This window comes from Drosophila albomicans, chromosome X (genome assembly GCF_009650485.2).
Source record: "Drosophila albomicans strain 15112-1751.03 chromosome X, ASM965048v2, whole genome shotgun sequence".
Taxonomy (NCBI): Eukaryota; Metazoa; Arthropoda; class Insecta; order Diptera; family Drosophilidae; genus Drosophila; species Drosophila albomicans.
Window position 1 is genome coordinate 21,640,573 of NC_047627.2, and position 19,436 is coordinate 21,660,008.

Genomic DNA, 19,436 nt, shown 5'->3' on the forward strand with positions numbered 1-19,436 from the left:
GAATCTAAGCCAAAATTATTAAGAATGCCCAAAGCAAAAGGAATAACTCGTAAATATCTGAGACGAATCTAAAAGACTTCAAGTCTACAAATATTTTCAATTTGTTGTCAAGTTTGCTTAAACAGTGCATTAATAAAAAGATTAAGGAATAAAAAACTGAATATTCCATACAATATTCTTAAGCCGAAAAAAAAATCGATGATTCCAAATTCAATATTGAGCAACTTGTCTTATGACTTAAATTCTGATTGCCGGAAAAAAGTAAATTTCAAAGATTAATTTATAGCTTTATTCTAAAGAATACGGCATTACTGTTAAAATATACCAAAATACTTAAATATAGTTTATTGAAGTCTATATCTGGTATATGTTACATTTAAAACTAATATCTACAGATTAAATATCTAGTTGAAATATTTTTCTTGCAAATATTTTTTTTATTTCAAATATTGCTCATTAAATATTCAATCTCCTTATAAATGATTAAAAAATATTGTATTATTGTGCACTTAAAGTACCAATTGCTGTTCAGTTTTATCCTCTTCAAATATTAATTAGCGTCTTCACTTCGTTCTATGGATTCTTGTGGGTCTGCTATCTCACAATTTGGCAAATTATTATAGGATTTTGGGTCTGTGGGATCCTCTTTTGATTTCGGCGATGTTTCGGTCATCGGCTTTAGGTTGTCAGATTCTTCAGAGTTTGTCACATTCTTATCCTTGGACCTCAACTCCAGTTTCTCCTTTTCACGATTGCGACGCAAGAGTTCAGCATATGAGATTTTTGGCTTATACTTTGGATGCAATGCCTGCTTCGAAAACGTGGGCAACAGCTTGGCCACTGGATGGACGTAGTAGCCATCTTCAGTCGCCCCATTGATCACCTTCAACTGCGCCTGGCGACAGGTCAAATGTGTGTCATGTTTAGCTGGAAATTGAAAGTGGCGAATTAAAAAACTTAAACCGATAAACACAATTTATTTCTCACCTATAAAGTGTTGTTGCTCGCGAAGTTCACGCTCTGGCTTTGGCATCGATTTCGGTATGGCATAATCACACTTCGGCCCCAATTCAATATTCTCCTCGCCCAGCACTTCACGGGCACGACTCGAGAGTGCCTGTCTGCCGGGCACAACATGCTCGAATCCCGGTGGCGGTCGTGCTGAATTTGACAAGTTTCAATTAGTAACATGAAAGTAAATAAGAAAGCTACAGTCGGGTGTGCTCGACTTTCGAAATACAGGCTACCCATTTTCAATAAAAGCAACGGAAATGTGATATTATTATTAAATTATACTAAAAAAAATACTAAAATATACCGAAATGTACCGAAGTTTATATTTAATGTATCGACCGTCAGAAAGTCGCCATTCATTTTCGATAAAAAACTAAATAATGCGACACAATTGTTAAAATATACCAAAATAATATACTGAAATATACCGAAGTCTATATTTGATATATCGATATACTATTACATTTAAATTATACCACAAAGTATAAAATATACAACCACAGCATCTAAAATCTGACTGCAGCTGCTTTTTTTTTGCTGTATAAAACTATTTCTTTAATAACCTCCACAATTTTGGCCTAGGTTATACAAAAATAAATTATAAAACGGTCATGAGAGACACAATAAACATAACAAGTTCAACAGAAAAAGTGAATGTGATCGAAAAGAATAAAAGGAAAACAATGCGGTATTATTCTTACAATATACCAAATCTACGAAAGGGAATATTTGGTATATTGATGTTGTACTTAATTTAAAGTTTACCGTAGAGTTTAAAATATACTAGATTGTCAGCCAAAGCCAGTGAGACCCATAGTATTTAGTCAAGCATTTTTTTCACAATCTCTTACAAGTTTTATGTGATGACAACTAAATTGCATGGAATCATAAGGACTGTAGTTATGATTGTCTGACTCTAGCGTTAAAATTATGTTGTGGAAGGGGATCTTCAAACTAATATACCGAAAACGTAATATATATTTAGAGAGCATATATATTGTTTTAGTATATTAACATTATAAATGCCAGATAATGGTATCCATTCTCATTCATCATTGAAGTACCTACGTTATTTTTAAAAAATGTTGTGTCTCTACTTAGCTCTTATAGATAGACTGTATGAAAATACAAGGATAAGGATACTCACGCATTGGATTACTAGGATCGCAATGGCGTTGACTCGAGTCAAGTGGCAGCCACATCTGCTGCGACTTGGCAATGGGCTGCCACTGCATCAGGTCAAAGGCACGTGGTGAAGACGTGATTTGACATCGAGTCCTAGAACAAACGCATCGACGTTCTGGCGACTCGGCGGCAACTCGCCACCAGGTTGGCTTCTTGGGGGACAACTGAGCTTCATAGGTTGATGGCCTGGCTGACACGGATTCTTTAGGCGAAAGGTCCACCGAAATGTTTTTACTTTCGCTGGTCGGAATCCGCGGATTATTCAGATGTGTGAAGCCATAGACATGACGACGTGGTCGATACGAAAGCCCTTGAGCATTGGTCTTGTGATGTGGCGGCGGCTGCGGCCAAATGGTGCGAAAGGAGCCCGATTGTGTCAATTTGCCAGCCATTGACAATTGTTCCTTCGCACGCGATTCGGCATCCTTGGCGACAGATTGCTTAACAACATCTGAAAATGTTGCATTCATCTTTGTTGTGGATGTTGTGGACACCAATGTGGGGGAACCCTCCAATGCTTGTTTGATTGTCATTGACTTGACTGACATCTTTGGAGCGTTTTCTTTTATCTCCTTGGCATCCTTGTGAATGCCATGAGCCACTACGGATGCCCATGATGGCGAACGTTGTTTCGACATCTTATCAAAATCAGTCCAAACCCTTAAATTGCTCCTAGAAATTAATAGTTTTGAGGGAGCTGTGTGAAAACGAGTCAATTGATTTCCCCAAAATCTCTGTCAAACTGAAGGTGAAGGTAGTAAAGTAAACTCGAGACAAATTTGGCAGATGTTGCAATGACTATTTAGTATTGTGATTGCCTTCATATCAAAAGCAAAATTCACAGTTGTGCGTTAACAATCAGCTTTTTCAGAAGTGGAAACTCTGAATAACTCCAAAACGAGCAAAAGCTTAGAGGCAACAGTGGCGACATCTGGTGGATAAATGAATTAAATTTGATGTACCAAATGTGTGACAAAATGTCCCGTTTTTGGTTCAAATGTACCGAAAAAGCTTTAGGGCCGAAGAAGCTTTAAGTTCATGAAAACATTTTCTAATTTGATTTATTTTTTGGTTGATAATCAAATACAATAATTTTTATTTGAACTTAATACAACAAATTAAAAAAATTATACAAAAAATTATTAAAATAAAAGATATATGAATGATATATCTTTATTTCGAAAATTATAATAATTTTAATAATAAAACTTATTACAAAATAAATTCTTTATTTGAAATTATAATTAATTTCTTTATTTCGAAAATATAACAATCTTATAGTAATAATATTATAAATACAATTTATATAAAAAATATTAACATTTATACAGAGGTGATTGTATTAAAAAAATAATAAGTTAACTCTATTATTTAACATTTTAAGCACGTTGTAAAGCAAATAATTGACTTAATAAAAAGCCTAAATTTTATACAAAATATACCACTGTATGATTAATTTTGCAATATTTAAATGCACATAATATTGCGCGTTGTAAAGCTAAGTTCGTCATTGATATCTCCACCAATTAATGCAAATATACTCTGGATATATCAGGCAATGAAAAGCACAAACGTACAAAGTATTATTTTTAAGTGAAAAGGGCATTGTTCAAGGAGATAAACCAAGCACGACGCGCTGGTGATAAACAAAAATAAAAGGCAGTGTTGAAAAACGCGAATTTTATCGCAGTCAGCTGTTGAGATTTCGCCGCACCGCATGTCAGTGTTGGGCAACGTTTACTACTGAGATATAAAGATATATATGTATACAAACTTACACACATACATACATACATACAAACAAGCACACACTCTTTCTTTCGACATGGAAGATATTGTATCACAAACACACACAATATAAATTGCAACAAGCGTATTTTTTTCTATTTTTTTTGCTTGAACGAAATTCCCAGATAACATACATATTAAATAATTTGTAGCTCAAATAAAATTTGATTAAAATTGTGAATTAAAAATACAAAATTTTGCTGCACGCGAGAAACAAAAAAAAAAATCGAAAGAAGTAAAACAAGAAAGCTAAAACGAAGCGGAAGAAAATAGAGCGTATGAAATAGAATATGTATGTTTGTATACAGCGCACACCTGCCTAAGTGTGTGTGTGTGTGCGTGTGTGTGTGTACATTAGGCAACAGCTGGTCGTAATATTGTAAACATCAAAACTCTAGCTACAATTGCCTTCGATATCAACAAGTCCAAACTCATTGATTAATTCTGCTCTACATGCTGGAGTGAGTGTGTGTGTGTGTGTGTGCACATGTGTGTAGTTGTATTTATGCATATGCGCTCGAATTCGCGTCGTTTCGTTATCGCTTATTTTGGCTTGCCCAAATTGGAGCATGCTGCCGACGTCGTCGTCGTCGTAGTCAACGTCAACGTCAACGCCAGCGTCGTCACATTGAGTAAGGGTAAGGTCTGTGTGGGAGATAAGGGGCCAACGATATGTCAGCGACAGCAGCAGTCGCTGCACCAGCAGCAGCAACAGGCACAACAACAACAAACACAGCAGCAGCGGGAGCAACAACAACAACAGGAGGTGGTGAGAAGAACCTTTTGTTTGGCCTCAACAAACTGCGATCGCAGGGCAAGCTGACAGACGTGACGCTCATTGTGGAGGATCATCGCTTCAAGGTGAGACCCAGGCAACACTCTACTTTCTCGCATTCTCTCACACATACTCTCTCCGGTTTCCAGGCTCATCGCGTCGTCCTGGCCGCCAGCAGCGATTACTTTTGCGCCATGTTCGCCGACTGTGCCATGATCGAGTCACGCAAGGAGGAGATCACATTGTATGGCGTCACAGCACGCGCCATGGGACGAATCATACTCTATATCTATACATCGCTGCTCGACCTCAATGTGGACAACGTGGAGGAGACGCTGGCCGCTGCCACCCACGTTCAGGTCAAAGAGGTGATCGAACGTTGCACCATTTTCTTGGAGCAAAAGATAAGCATGGACAATTGCTTGGCCATTGCCAGCATGGCGGAAATCTATGGCCAATTGGCACTAGCCGAACGCGCCTATCGCTATATTTGCGCTCACTTTAAGGAGTTTGCGGACAGCGGTGATTTCAAGGATGTTAAAATGGAGCAATTGCATTTCATACTCTCGAGCAATTATCCCATCGATGTCAGTGAACTGGAGCTGGTGCAGCTGCTGTGCAACTATGGCCACGAACAGCAGCTGGATGACAGCGCACTCCATGAACTGTTGCGTCTGATCAAATGGCAATATATTGGCTACGATGAGCTCAAGTCGTTGTCCAGTCATCCCATCAACTATGCTCTGGTCGGTGAATATCTGGCCAAGCTGCAGGAGAATCGCGTCGTTAGTCGTCAGTCAGCGAACAGTGGGCAAGAGTCCAGCACGGAGCTGGGTCATTCACAGGGACAGGAACAGGGACCGACGAATATGCGCGGCATGGAACTGAGTCTGCTCAAGATTGGCGGCTTTGAGTGGAAGGGTCTAACCAATGAGATTATGTGCTTCTCGCCAACCAAAATGAAGTGGTATGAACTGACTTCCATACCACACATCGATCAATGTAAGCTGTCTACCAATTTAATTTTTTGATTTACTCGCTACCTCAGTTTTGAAAATCCGTCTGTCTGTCCGTCTGCCTGCAAATGCAGCTAGATTTTGGGACTATAAAAGCTAGAGCTTCCGAATTTGCTGAAATAGTTTCAGATTTAATAACCGAGACAGCAAATTAAAAAATATCAGTTGGACAGGCTCAATTTTATAGGGGCTATGATGAAGACTATCTACAATAAATTAGGTTTATATTTTTCATTACCTTGCCTTAAATTGTTATTTATGCAAAGAACAGCAAAGTATAGGTTTGAAAATCTTAACAGTTTGCTATCTAAATGAGCACCAATAACATTCTTAAAATTTCTATAACTTGATAGTTTCTCAGAACAGAATTGAAAAGTTCCAAAATCTATTTTAGGAACGGCTGATGCAGTCGAGTCTTAGGGTCTTTGGTTGATAATCTGGTATATTCTGAACTCTATGAAATATTTTAGGTGGAATAATATTATATGTCGATATTCCAAATATAGTCTTCGGTATATATTTTAGCCAGTATATTAATATTTTGAATATAACAGTATATCGATACACCAAATGTTTCATTTCATTTCATTCTATATTTCAAATGTAATACTTTATTCATATACCAACTATACTCCTCGATATACTATATTTTTGTGTCTTTTAGTATATTAATTTAGCATATTTAATATTCTAAATGTAATAGTATATCGATATACCAAATATAACCTTTGGTATATTTTAGTATGTTTTCAGTATAATTTAATTTGGTTCATTTCATAATTTAAATATAATAGTATATCAATATACTAATAGCCTTCGGTATATTTCAGCATATTAATTTGGTATATTTTTAAAAATAGTACCGCATTGTTTTGGGTAGCGAGTATCTCACAATCGAGCACACTCGTTTGTAGAATTCTTGCGTGTTGTTCATTAAAATTATGTATTATGTGTAGGCAACTTTGGCACTGCCGTTCTTAACAACGAGCTGTTTATCGTGGGCGGTGCCTACGATGTCTGTCTCAAGGAGTATATCCATCCCTTTGGCTTTCGTTACTGTCCGCTGCGCGACTCCTGGGTAAGCATAGCGCCCATTCAGCTGGATCGGTGTCGCTTCTCGCTGAATGCCGTGGGCAAGCAGCATCTGTATGCCGTCGGTGGAATTGTGGAGCACGACGACAACTCGGAGGAGGCGCTGCGTCGCATGTCCAATGTCGAGCGCTACGACATCGTCAGCAACACATGGACGTATATGCCCAGCCTGCAAGAGAATCGCAGTCAACATGCGGGCGTCGTTGTCGGCGACAAGCTCTACATATCTGGTAAGTCCATTGAGGAGGTGCTAAAGATTGAACATCAATAATTACAACAAACTACTTCAGGTGGCATCCATTTGGCAAACATATTGTCGAGCATGTGGTGCTTTGATACAAAGAGCGAACGCTGGCTGGAGTTGGCACCGATGCCAACGCCATGCTGTGACCATGTACTCGTTGCAATCGACAATCGCATCTATGCTTGCGGCGGCTGGCATGAGACGCTACGGGAATCGCGTGTGCTTGTGGAGCACATTTATGCATACGACATCAAGACGAATACGTGGAGCGTTGAAACGAAAATCCCAGCACCAAAATTCTATTCAGGCGTCACCTCGATGCGTCGCACCATCTTCTTTGTGGGCGGTCTTGATTCAACCGAATCGATTGATCGCGCCAGCTCCGAGACAATGGCCTATGATCTGGACACCGGCGATTGGTGGCATCGCAAGGACTCGTGGGATACGCCCAACGATGTCTGGGAATCGACATGCGCTGCCATCTATGTGCCCAGCTTTGACTCATCGTAAAACGACGAATTTACTACGACTACAACTACAACTACGACTGCCTGTCCCTATCCTGTGTCCTGTCTCCTATCCCTATCCTTATCCCCCCGTCAAAATCTTAGATTGTGATTAACCTATTACTACAGTGTACAGTGAACAAATGTGCCAAGCAAGGCCACAACAACTTTGTGTGTATAGAAACAGAAAGAGAGAGCAGATCAACCACAGCACGAACGTTCGAATATGTGTGTAACTATTATTGTGTAGAAAGCATAACCATAACGATTTAAATAAATGATTTTGTTAGCAAAAAAATATACATATTTATAAATAAAGAAGGTGTGCAGATAGATTTTTAATCTGATTCTGTAGTTGAACTAAATTAATGAAAAACAATTGTGTTTTATTATTCTCGACGCATAAATATAAAATTGAAAATTTCAGCAAATTATGTTTTCCGGTTTCTTCAATCCTAAGCATTGAGATTAGAACCAAGTTGACCAATTTATGTCCATTTTAAAAACGATTGTTGAAATAACTGCATGTTTAAAATTAAATATATACATGCATTTAGTTTAGTTTGTCATTTTAAACATCTAAATTTCAGGTTAAGGGAATTGCAGCTTTGTGCTTTGAATCCCAATTAAAATGTTTAAGAGTTAGCGACCCCGACTCAATTTACAATAAAATGAAAAAGACTGTTCAAATGTCAACAGGCTCAATAAAAATATATAACAATTAAAGCTAAGCCCGAAAAAGCTTGGTCCCTCATTAAATTGATAATAAAATAAAAAAAGGCTGTTGAAATATATGAATGTTAAAAACTAAGTATGTAATCGAATGAAGTTTTAATTTTTCATTTTAAATTAAAAACTAAAATCCGCTTTAAGTGATTTGAACACAACTGACAATAAACCAAGTTGTCATCCCGAAAAACTTGCAGAAAGCTTATCATCAATTTGGAGTAGTTTGTCTCTGTTAAATCGATGAATAATATGCAAATACGATATATCTTTAAATAGTAAGAAATAACCCTGTAAAAATTGCGCATGATGGGATGGGAATTTGTGAGCACGGTTGGACGGGTTTTAATACTCGAAACCGATACGGTGGTGGATACGTTTTTATATATATTTTTGTCACTTTGGTAATCGTCTTTTTGTCACACAGATGATATACACATGTGCACATGTATTGTATATATATGTATGTATGTATGTATGTATGTATAACATAGTATATGTATAGTAATGACACACAGTAGTCGAACTAAAATATAAGTATGCATAGAGTATAAGTAAATAATTTAATCTTAAGTGTCAAGAGTCAGAATGCTTACAAGGTACACAAGAAACAAGCAACATGGCTAAAAACTAGACGGCTGGCTAACACAACAAGTTCGCTCGCGACAATTCGCGATCTAAATGGTATTTATGTACGTATACGTATTATGCAAATATATATCTCTAAATAAAACTCAACTTAAATAGATACAATTACAACATAATCGTTACAAATTAAACAAAGAATTACACAAAAAAAAAAAATACATAATAGATGGAAGTACACAGCTATTGTTTACGAAAATTCAGAGCCAATCTTTCTTCGGATTCATCAATCCAAACTTAGGAGGCGGGCTACGTTTGATGATGCGGTGCTATAACCACCCATCCATCGTTCTCGACTGTTTCGCCTCCTCCAACAATGCCGCCGCCGGACATCTCTTGGCTGCTGCCGTAACTGTTGCCGCTGCTGCTGACAATGTTGTTCATCACCGGTGGCTGGAGACGTGCTTGTTGCGCCGCCGGCAGCTTCTCCCATTGCTGCTGCAGATTATTGTACAGACTCTGGAGGTCCTCCTGCAATCGATGTGAAGTGAATCGAGTATTAAAATACGATTTCATTTAACGTAAAAGCTTGGCTTACCTTGTCTTTGATTTTGCGCAACAATTCCTTCTTCTGCTCGCGTTCGATTTGATCCATTTGCAGTATGAGCTTCTCCTTAAAGTCCTGTGCATAGTAGAGGTTCGTGTCCAAACTGAGATACTCCTTGGCCATATGGCGATGATCGCGATAAATCGCTTGCGATTCGGCATTGTTCGGTATGGGCGGCTCTGGCTGCAATTCGAGATCCAAAATCTCCGCCAACGATTGCTCTGTATAGCCACAACCTGAATCGACATCGGGATCAACATCAACGAGATCCACATCCACCTCGGCATCGACACAATCGTTTTTATCGTTGGCATGTTGATTGTTTTGCAGTCCGTTTGTTGTTATGTTATTATCTGGGTTGTTATTGCTGCTATTGTTCTGTGTGATGTGGTTAACATTGTTGTTGTTGTTGTTATTTGTGAGGTCTGTTGTGGTGTTGGCGGTGTTGATGGCCATTATCATCGGCTTAGTGTCCGTCACTGTCAATCGCTCGCGACCATCGCTTTTAGCTGGAAATTAAATAACATAAATTAAATATTATAAATTGAATTCGTTGGTTTTCTTATACGCATTAACACTTTAGAATAGCTTTGAGACAAAGCGATCTCGTCAAGGCAAAAAGTGTCACCATTTTATCTTTAGTAAAGTAAATTTAGTCATTAATTAAATAATCAATTCACTATGTTGAAAATCCTTCTCTAAATCTCCCAATTTTAGGAAACATGGTAAATTTATATATATTAATATAGATTTTACTCTACTTAGTTGTTTATAATATAAATTTATACATACTTATATGAAAATCCTTCTCCCAATCTATTGAAAATCTTAATTTCAGCTAGAGATTTATTCTAAAAACGTATCAAGCGAGTGTGAGTGTGCTCGACTGTGAAATATCAGCTACCTATTTTTAATAAAAACCATTTGCTGCGAATATACTCAACAAATATACCGCAAAGAGTAAAATATACTGAAAGCTTTATGTATATAGCATATTAATATATAGTTTTACATTAAAAATATACCACAGAGTATAAAATATACCATATTTGTAGCCAAAACAGCTAAGACTCGATACAAAAGTATTTCTTAAATACCTTCCAAATTTTTTTCTTTTTTAATTATTTCTCATTTGTTCATTTCACATTTGTTTGCCATGAAACTAACCTATGGATCATGAGATTAAGTTGAATACGATATCTACAATATATATTAAATGTGTAAAAAGTATACAAATTCACCAATAAATGATTATTTTAAATAGCATGTACATAATTTTAACTCTAAAATTTGTATTTTTTGTTCCTTGCATTGTGTTATTTATTTATTTATGCTGTTTAGGTAGAAAACTTTAAATTTGTTGCCACTTTTTAAATACATTATTTTCTTTCATATTATTCTAATAACATATTACCATCACTATCAAATGGCTTATGAATTGAATGGCTAAATTTTGAGAAAAGTCTTAATCGCGTTTAACTAGAAACAAATGTAATTTGAAATAAACATTCATGTACACTCTAAAATAGTTGAAAATTAAATTAATGAAGACTCTTTATAGTCATATACAAAACTATTCATCGACAAATATTAGAATATTTTCTTTCGAAGCAACTGACAATTGTATTTGCTTTCTTCAAGTATCTTTCAACATTTTGCATAGTAACATTTGCTTGTAGATTTTAATTTTCCAAAGAATTTTACACTCAATCAGTTTCAGTTCATGAGTCAGAAAAAAAGAAGCAACAAAAAAAAAAAACTCATATTGTATACACTAAGAAGACATATGGGAGGAGGAGATATGTATACTATATATGTGTAGATATTAAAAACGTACTATAGATGATCCAGCAACTGTGCAGATCGCTCGTCTGTTTGGTGGTAATCAAAGCCTGTGTGTCGCACATGTTGATCGAGGATGATTCTTGTCTATACTATATAGTATATTTGATATTCACTTCGATACTTCGATACTATATCGTTAATATACTCGTTGCATGATCTTCATCATGATCATCATCAACAGTAGATGAGATTGAATTGTTGCGAAATCCTCCACTTGGCCGAGCGATGTGTGCTCGTTGTGATAACGTATTTTTCATATGGATTTGCTTTTTTCGGGCAAAAATTTGCAGGGGGGAAAACAGAAAAAACAAAAACACACAAAGAAGGCACCACTAAATAATATTCGCGTTTGTATTCGAGAAAACTTTGCTCTTTCGCTCTCGAATCTTTTCTTTTTTTTTTGTTTTATTGTTGGCCTCTTTGCTCGCTGAGGGCCAATGTTTATATGAGTATTCGACGTTTTCTTTTTGCTTTTCCTGCTAATTTGGCACAGTAAAAATCACATTTCATTTAAGTAGTTTTGATCGTGCTGCAATTTGCATTATTAGGGAGTGTTTATTAAAAGCCCGACACAAAAACGATGATGATGTTGAACTTTGGGCGCGTTGCGTTTTGTTTTGTTTTGGAATTTGGAATTGTCGTTGCAATCGTTGCGATCGATACTCAATGCGGCGCACAGAACGGCACGGCGCTCAAACGTAGACTGAGCGTATTTGGGGATGACCGTGCTATGGATGTGATGTGCTGTGCTCGGCAATATGGCAAGAGCCAAGTGGAAACAGCAGCAACAGCAACAGCACACAGATAGAAGGAGAGTGACCACAATGGATCCCATATACACACACACACACACACAGCACAACATTTGTGTATATATTCTATGTAGACTCAGTTTTGATAGAAAAGAGTCTAAAGCACACACATTCATCGCGCATTTGCCGATCATTCGATGAATAATGCGCCTGGCATGCGGTTGGGAAATCTTCCCTGCAAACATCAACAGCATCAACAACGACAACACCAACAACAACAACAGCGGCGACAAATGCCCTTTTGGCTGAGAGCTGCCAACAACGAGAAAATGTATTAGATAGAGATATGTATTTACTTTTTGGCCAACGACTGCGGGTGTGACTAGGTCGTTGCTGCTTCTGCTTCTGCTGCTGTCGATGCATATAGATATCGACATGCAACAACAGGCCGCCGCATGCGACACTCTGCCTGTCTGTCTGACAAGCAAATGTGTCTTTTGGCTTTTGTCATGCCGAACATTGAATACCCTTTAAAGAGACTCAAAACTGGAAGTGACGGTAAAATGGCTTTACATTCGAATTATATTTCATTTATAACTCCATATAAATATTTTATACTGCTTAACAGATGGGCGAAAGGACAATATACTAATATACTGAATAATATTGAGGACACCTCATTTAATGCTTATAAGAGATAATAAAAGTGGCTTTACATTCGAATTATATTTCATTTATAACTCTATATAAAAATTCTTCTGAAGCATATTTAATAGTTGCAAAACTGACTCATGGACGAAAGGAAAATATACTAAATATATAGATATATACTAAATATAATACAATATACTGAATGGTATTGAGCACAATTCATTTAATGCTATTAAGAGACTTAATTTATAACTCTACATAAATATTTTGCATTCGCATATTTTATAATTGCGAAACTGACTAACAGACAGACGAAAGGACAGTATACTAAATTTATAACAATATACTAAATGGTATTGAGCACACTCAATTTAATGCTTTCAAGAAATAATAAAAAATTGAATCATATTTAAATTATAGCTATATAAATATGGCATATTTTATAATTGCCAAAACTGATGGACAGACGGACGAAACGACAAACATACTAAATAGAATACAATATACCAAATGGTATTGAGCTCGCCTCATTTAATGCTTTCCACAGTTCAGCACCAAATGAAAATATCGGCCCCCCAGCAAGGGTATAATAATTCTTGATCATATTTACTCGACTTATTTCGTCCCCGTGCCCATTAAGTGAGATTCTCTCTATCTATATGTGTGTGTATATACATATGTATGTGTAGGCATATAGACTACTTCATATACATGTGTACTATATGCACGAAATCAAAATAAAAGTGAGATTATTGCCGAATGACTCATTCGGTCAATTCGGCTGCTCGCCGGGGATATGATGCCAGGGGCGAAGAGGGAAGACAGAGAGAGAGAGAGAGAAAGAGAAAGAGAGAGAGCGGGGCTAGTCGGTCAGACTGTCGGCCTCGTCATGTGTGCAGTGTTGTCCCCACATCCATGTGTGTGTGTGTGTGTAAGTGTGGCAATTTTCCCGCTAGATCTAGCAATAAATTCAGCTATACGTGAAGGCCCCAGACTTGATATATTCGTTATTACAATAGAATAATAGAAATTATACTTCCTGCTATGCTTCAATATCCACATACTGAGGTAAGAAATCTTTTTAGCCATCTTCATTTATGAAATCCACTTAAAATTTTAATTTAATCCAAAGATTTCTGGCTTTAAGTTCTAGAAGTATTAGCTAAAACTTATATCATTTATCTTTAATATATTATTAGGGTTTTCTTCACACACGATTATAATCTTCTTAAAAAAAACTCATCCAAGCAAGTCTTTGGATTGAATTTAAGGAAACCAATTTCTTTTTCAATTACCCGAAGAAACTAAGCTACACTTTGATATGTAAAGTATAGTATATACCAAAAGTTGAATATAAATTGTCATTCTTTTCCTAGAAAGGAATCGTTATGAAATTTTGAGAATCAACATAAAATATTTTCATATCAAGTTTAAAAATCATTTCAACTATGATTTTAACTTTTCCAAATATTTAAAATGTATTAGAAGTATTTAATATTTAAAGCGCGCAGCACTGTTTGCGTTTTCTTCCTCTGCTATTAGTTGATTTTCATTTGATTTCTCGTCGCTGTTTTTCTTGTTGTTTCTGTTGCTGTTTTGTAGTGTTCTGCTTTCTGTTTTAGTGTTTATGTTGCGGTGGCAGGAGGCGGCAGCGGTTGCGGTTGCTGTTGCTGATGGTGGTGACCGTGCATGTCATGCCTATAAATCTGTAGAAAAATTGCCAGCTAGCCAGCCAGCCAGCCGATCTACTTAATACGATAATTGTGCACAGCGCAATGACTGAATGTACAATATAATTGAATTGGGTATAGCGAATACTTAAACACTTTTGCAACTATGTAGAGGCCAGAATATAAAACGAAGAACAACTAAACTTTCCTTCATATCTAGCAAATTATATTGCTATTTCTTTGAGTAGCAAAATTTGGGAAACAACATCGCAGAAACTTAAAACAAAACTAATATGAAACATGGAAATGACTTGCATTACAATTAATTAATATATAAGAAGCAATAATAATTTGCAATTAAACTATTCGATCGTAAAAATTAAATATTAAAATCGAACTTCAAAGAAATGTGCCAGAAATATTTATACACATAATTTATAACACACGTTTACCCTTTGTAACAACAATTAATATAAATTATTCAACGAACTCTTTTGCCATTAAAATTGTCCTAGTTGTTGACAAATTTGATGGCCATTTGTTGTATTTCTATTCAGATAAATCAGCAATCTCAACAATCAGATCAAAAAGAGTCATCTGTTGCTTTTCAGTTGGGTGGGGAAATAATAATATTCAATTGGGGCAATTGCTGCATTGTTTTCAAATTGCACATCGGGTGTTTTCGCTATTTTACTATTTGCATGATGATGAGCGCATCGCATATTTATAAAGCGAACGCTTGGCGGTTGGCACTGAGAACTTTTGCCAATTGAAGAAATGTTCTGAAATGCATTTGCATTATTAAAAGCAACGCAACGCAGCGACTAATTAACCAAAAATCGAGCAATTAAACAACGACAACGAATAAGATAGCAAGCACATTGTTTACATACGATTAAGTGTTGCTTGTTTTTGTTGCTGTTGCTATTGCTGTGTAGCTGTCGTGATGCGTCATGCTGTCCCGACCCCAAGAGCAGCTGCCACATGGTAACTCACACGTAACTCAACAGAACGCATAACAGAACATTCAAATGAGGAAAGCAAAGGAAGTAAGAAAGCTAGAGACAAGTGTGCTCGACTTTAAGATACATGGCACTTGCTTGAAAGGAAATACTCAACAATTTAAGGTAACCAGAGCAACACTCCAACTCGCTTTTAACCCTATAGAAATATTGCTTAATTCATTTTAAATATTACATTTTTGAGACATTATTTAAATACGAATTTCTATTATGTTTTGAAGTGATTAAGTCGCACTCTAAAACTCGTTTTTAACCCTATATATAAATAGTGCTTAATAAAGCAAAATATATGACACTTTTGAGATATCATTTAAATTTGAATTTCCATTATGATTTTGATAAATAAAATCACACTCTAAACTAAACGTGATTAGCAAATTTAGTGTTTGAAATACTCAGACTTCAACTCCAGCTATGCTGTATAAAACACTTTCGGTACCCTTCTATTCCATGGATTGCGACTAAACACTTTCGATTGCAATACGATAATGCACTATGCAAAGATAAATTCAATAAACATTACTCACCATGAAAACTGCTGCTGCTCTCGCTGCGACTCAGATCGAAACCGTTCTACAATTGTGAGAGAGTGCAAGAGTGAAATTAATAATAGATCCATCAATGTGAATAATCAATACAACGCACCGCTTCAACATCCAGGGTAAGCTGTTCCATTGGCCTGCGGGCCATTTGAATCATGCCATTGCGAATAGTCTCCAGACGCTTGGATGCCTCAGCCGATGATGTCAAATTAAAGCTATCGTTTTGACTCTCGCAGCTATCCTCCTCGGGTATGGCATCCCAGCGATTACTGCTGCTAATGTGAAACAGGCCATTATTGTCCAATTGCCCCGAATTTGTGGGCGTTCTTTCCGATGATGATGATGAGGTATTTTCGTTGTGTATTGAGCCCGTCGTCTCCGAGCCCATCTCAGTCGCAGTGCCTCGCACATTTGTTGGCGTCAACTGTGTGGATGCTAGACTCATGTCACTGGAACTATGACTAAAGCTATCATATTGAGCGCCCACTGTGCCGTCGCTCTCTTTGGTCACAATCTACAAAAGAAAAAACATTTTCCATTAACTTTTACGTCAAGCAGAATCATTGGAGTAACAACTATTCTCACCTGTTGGTTAACAAACGCATATTCGAGCGCCTTATCGGCACCCACATAGTCTTTAATAATCTCGTTCATCACGCCCACAATATACTGCATTGAGGGCCGATCCTCGGGCGCTGTTTTCCAACACGCTGTCATCAGTTGCTCAATGTGCTTGGGGCAATTGTCCAGCAGCGGAGGTCGCTCACCTGTTGACGCGAACCCCAAACAGAACAAGTCAATATAGGAACAGTTTTTGTTATGGTGAAGCCTCACTCACCTTTGTAGATCTTCCACTGTATTGTGTATGCATTGTCAATATCCTTAAAGGGCTGCTTTCGCGACAGAACTTCCCACAGCACAATCGCCCAACTGAATATGTCGCATTTCTCTGTGTATTTGGATCCTTCAAACACCTGTTTTCAATAATATTAAAAATATAATAGATGAGTACATTATTCAATTCAAGCGACAAACTCAAACTTCTTCTTTATCAACCATTTTACCAATGTTATTTACTAGCTGATTAAGTATTTTGATAATACCATAAGAAGTATATAATTTTTTATTAATATTCTGTACAACATGAAATATTATATCTTATATCGTGCAAGCTTTAGAAATGAATGTTTTTCCATACCGATAAAATACAACAATCCAATATTCAATAAAACCATATTCTAAAAATATACCGAATTAATATACTGAAACCTACTAAAACATACTGTAGGCTATATTTGGTATATCGATGTAGTACTATTTTTAAAAAATACCATACAGTACAAAATATACCACATTGGCAGGCAAAGTAACTAAAATATATTTCTTAAATAATTTTTATCCGCTCGCAACAAAATTTTTGGATTCATACGGAGAGATAAACAGACAGACATGGATATTTCGTCTCAGCTATATATGTATGTATGTATATGTGCATGTACTTTATAGGGTCGCAGATGCCTTCTTCTGTCTGTCCCATACATTCCCTGCAGTCACAAAGTTATAATACCCTTTTACCCTATAGGCAGCTGTTATAAAGATAATTACTACCATCAATACTAGCGAGATTGTTGTGTCCATATTACAGCCTCCCGTTGACTTAATTTACAGTAATTCTATTGTTTTCACTACTAATGGTTTTAACACTACAATAATTTCCTCAGGTGAGCTCTATTATTATCGATTTAAAAAAGGTTTAGTACTGCTTAAATATCTAAAGTTTACTCTATAAAACAGTAATGAAAAATAATTAATATATTTAATAAAATAAATTGATGTAGATTTATAATTCATCATTTTATATTTCGTTTGGTGTGGTTTTTTGTTTTAATTTTTAAACAAGGTTACTACACAATCTTGCTGATTAAATCTTGTAAACTTTGTTGTGTACAACTTGCAGCCTCCTAGCTCTTATGCGTAAATAAATTCCGCTGTTTTAATTATTTTTTCTTCCCAAATATGTCAACTTAATATTAATACTAAATAAAGTATGTTGCAGTTATGTGTAAGTGCCCTTAAGCGAGATATAAACTATATATGACTGGACTGTATTATTTTGGCACTCACCTCAGGCGCCATCCAAGCAGCGCTGCCGCGATTATTTGTCATCATTGTGGACTTGTCGGCCACAGTGCCAAAATCGCAAATCTTCAGGTTGCGTCCCTTGTTGGTCAAGAGCAAATTGAGTGGCTTTAGATCACGATGTATCAGCGGCTTTGGAGTCATTCCATGCAGGTAGGCAACACCCTAGAAAAATGAAATGAATATTTTAGGATAATGATCTTATATTATGGAATCTGGACAGACCTCTGCACATTGGCGTGCCCAACTCATGGCATGGGCCAAGCTATATACGGGCTTTACTTTTCCATGTAGGAAATTGTGCAAGGAACCGCCTTCGGCATACTCCATAATAAGATATGTGGCCTGCTGATACGATGAGATGCCGTGCAATGCAATGATATTGGGATGCTTGACACGCGACAATTGCTTGACCTCCTTTTCAATGTCCTTCTGCTCGGCGCTGGCGAAGAACTCCTTGACTGCGACCAGCTGATTACGCCAGATGGCCTTGCACACCACACCATACGAGCCATGTCCGACTTTCTGCAAATGTGATGAAGATGTTAATCAATTCAATTCAATTCGGAGATTATAGCATTCTTACCTCGCCAAGCGTTATCTCACTGAAGTTCACATAGAAGGCTTGCAGCGAATCTTGGGACGCGGACGCAGATGCAGATGCTGATGCAGCCATTGCCTGCGGTTTATGTTCTTGTTGCTTTCGTTATTGCTAATCCTGATCCTGGTTATGATTGCGATTCTGGTCTCACTGCATATGCGTGCTATTGTTGTTGTTGCTGTTGTTGTTGTTATTATTGTTGTCCGTGCGCTTAGCTTATGCTTATATCGACCAGCAGTGAATCGCTGCAAATGCGAACGCTGCGCACATCTTCCAAAAACGGCGTTGACCACAACTTTACCATTAGCGGCCAGGTCCAATAGTTTCGCCGTTGTGTTGAGTTTTAGAATTCGTGCTGCGACTCGATTGTTTTTCAATTGCTTCAACAATTATTTCTCATTTCTTTTTCGTTTTCCTATTTAGTTTGGGCCTGTTCGTTTGTCGCTGTCTCTCTGGGCTAGTGGTTGAGACGACCTGCAAAATAATCATAATATTTTTTCGTGTTTATCGATATGATGCGATGTTTCTGCATCTAATATATCGTTTGAGAAAAAATCTGTTATTGCAAGCAATTCTCAAGTGGCACCAAAGCAACTGTAGTTATTTAATTTATAATAATGTTTCGTTTTTTTATTTCTTAAATAATTCATCTATTTGAGAAGATTTTTTTTATACA

At 36.8% G+C, this 19,436-nt stretch overlaps 3 protein-coding genes across 3 annotated transcripts; 1 reads left to right on the forward strand and 2 right to left on the reverse strand.

Moving 5' to 3' along the window:
• Positions 1-497: 497 nt before the first annotated feature.
• Positions 498-2,947, reverse strand: LOC117570174 (uncharacterized). Its single transcript, XM_034251655.2, has 3 exons — positions 2,162-2,947; positions 988-1,161; positions 498-927 (listed from the first exon to the last, which is right to left on the reverse strand). Exons 1-3 carry the CDS (start codon positions 2,835-2,837, stop codon positions 551-553), a joined length of 1,227 nt encoding a protein of 408 aa, XP_034107546.1. The 5' UTR covers positions 2,838-2,947; the 3' UTR covers positions 498-550.
• Positions 2,948-4,006: 1,059 nt separating this feature from the next.
• On the forward strand, positions 4,007-7,950 carry LOC117565051 (kelch-like protein 26). The gene is made up of 4 exons (XM_034243997.2): positions 4,007-4,848; positions 4,912-5,764; positions 6,735-7,100; positions 7,161-7,950. Exons 1-4 carry the CDS (start codon positions 4,660-4,662, stop codon positions 7,622-7,624), a joined length of 1,872 nt encoding a protein of 623 aa, XP_034099888.1. The 5' UTR covers positions 4,007-4,659; the 3' UTR covers positions 7,625-7,950.
• Positions 7,951-8,694: 744 nt separating this feature from the next.
• Positions 8,695-19,225, reverse strand: LOC117565040 (mitogen-activated protein kinase kinase kinase 7). The gene is made up of 9 exons (XM_034243991.2): positions 18,746-19,225; positions 18,385-18,684; positions 18,145-18,324; positions 16,859-16,994; positions 16,606-16,787; positions 16,124-16,534; positions 16,006-16,051; positions 9,530-10,047; positions 8,695-9,462 (listed from the first exon to the last, which is right to left on the reverse strand). Exons 1-9 carry the CDS (start codon positions 18,833-18,835, stop codon positions 9,241-9,243), a joined length of 2,085 nt encoding a protein of 694 aa, XP_034099882.1. The 5' UTR covers positions 18,836-19,225; the 3' UTR covers positions 8,695-9,240.
• Between the last annotated feature and the right edge of the window lie 211 nt (positions 19,226-19,436).

Coding starts and splice junctions, on each gene's coding strand:
- LOC117570174 (XM_034251655.2), bottom strand. CDS start 2,837: ATGTCGAAACAACGTTCGCCATCATGGGCATCCGTAGTGGCTCATGGC. Junction 1,162..2,161: donor CGATCCTAGTAATCCAATGC/GTGAGTATCCTT, acceptor TGTCAAATTCAG/CACGACCGCCACCGGGATTC. Junction 928..987: donor CGAGCAACAACACTTTATAG/GTGAGAAATAAA, acceptor TTCAATTTCCAG/CTAAACATGACACACATTTG.
- LOC117565051 (XM_034243997.2), top strand. CDS start 4,660: ATGTCAGCGACAGCAGCAGTCGCTGCACCAGCAGCAGCAACAGGCACA. Junction 5,765..6,734: donor CATACCACACATCGATCAAT/GTAAGCTGTCTA, acceptor TATTATGTGTAG/GCAACTTTGGCACTGCCGTT. Junction 7,101..7,160: donor CGACAAGCTCTACATATCTG/GTAAGTCCATTG, acceptor AAACTACTTCAG/GTGGCATCCATTTGGCAAAC.
- LOC117565040 (XM_034243991.2), bottom strand. CDS start 18,835: ATGGCTGCATCAGCATCTGCATCTGCGTCCGCGTCCCAAGATTCGCTG. Junction 18,325..18,384: donor GGGCACGCCAATGTGCAGAG/GTCTGTCCAGAT, acceptor TCATTTTTCTAG/GGTGTTGCCTACCTGCATGG. Junction 10,048..16,005: donor GAGCAGCAGCAGTTTTCATG/GTGAGTAATGTT, acceptor TTTAATTTCCAG/CTAAAAGCGATGGTCGCGAG.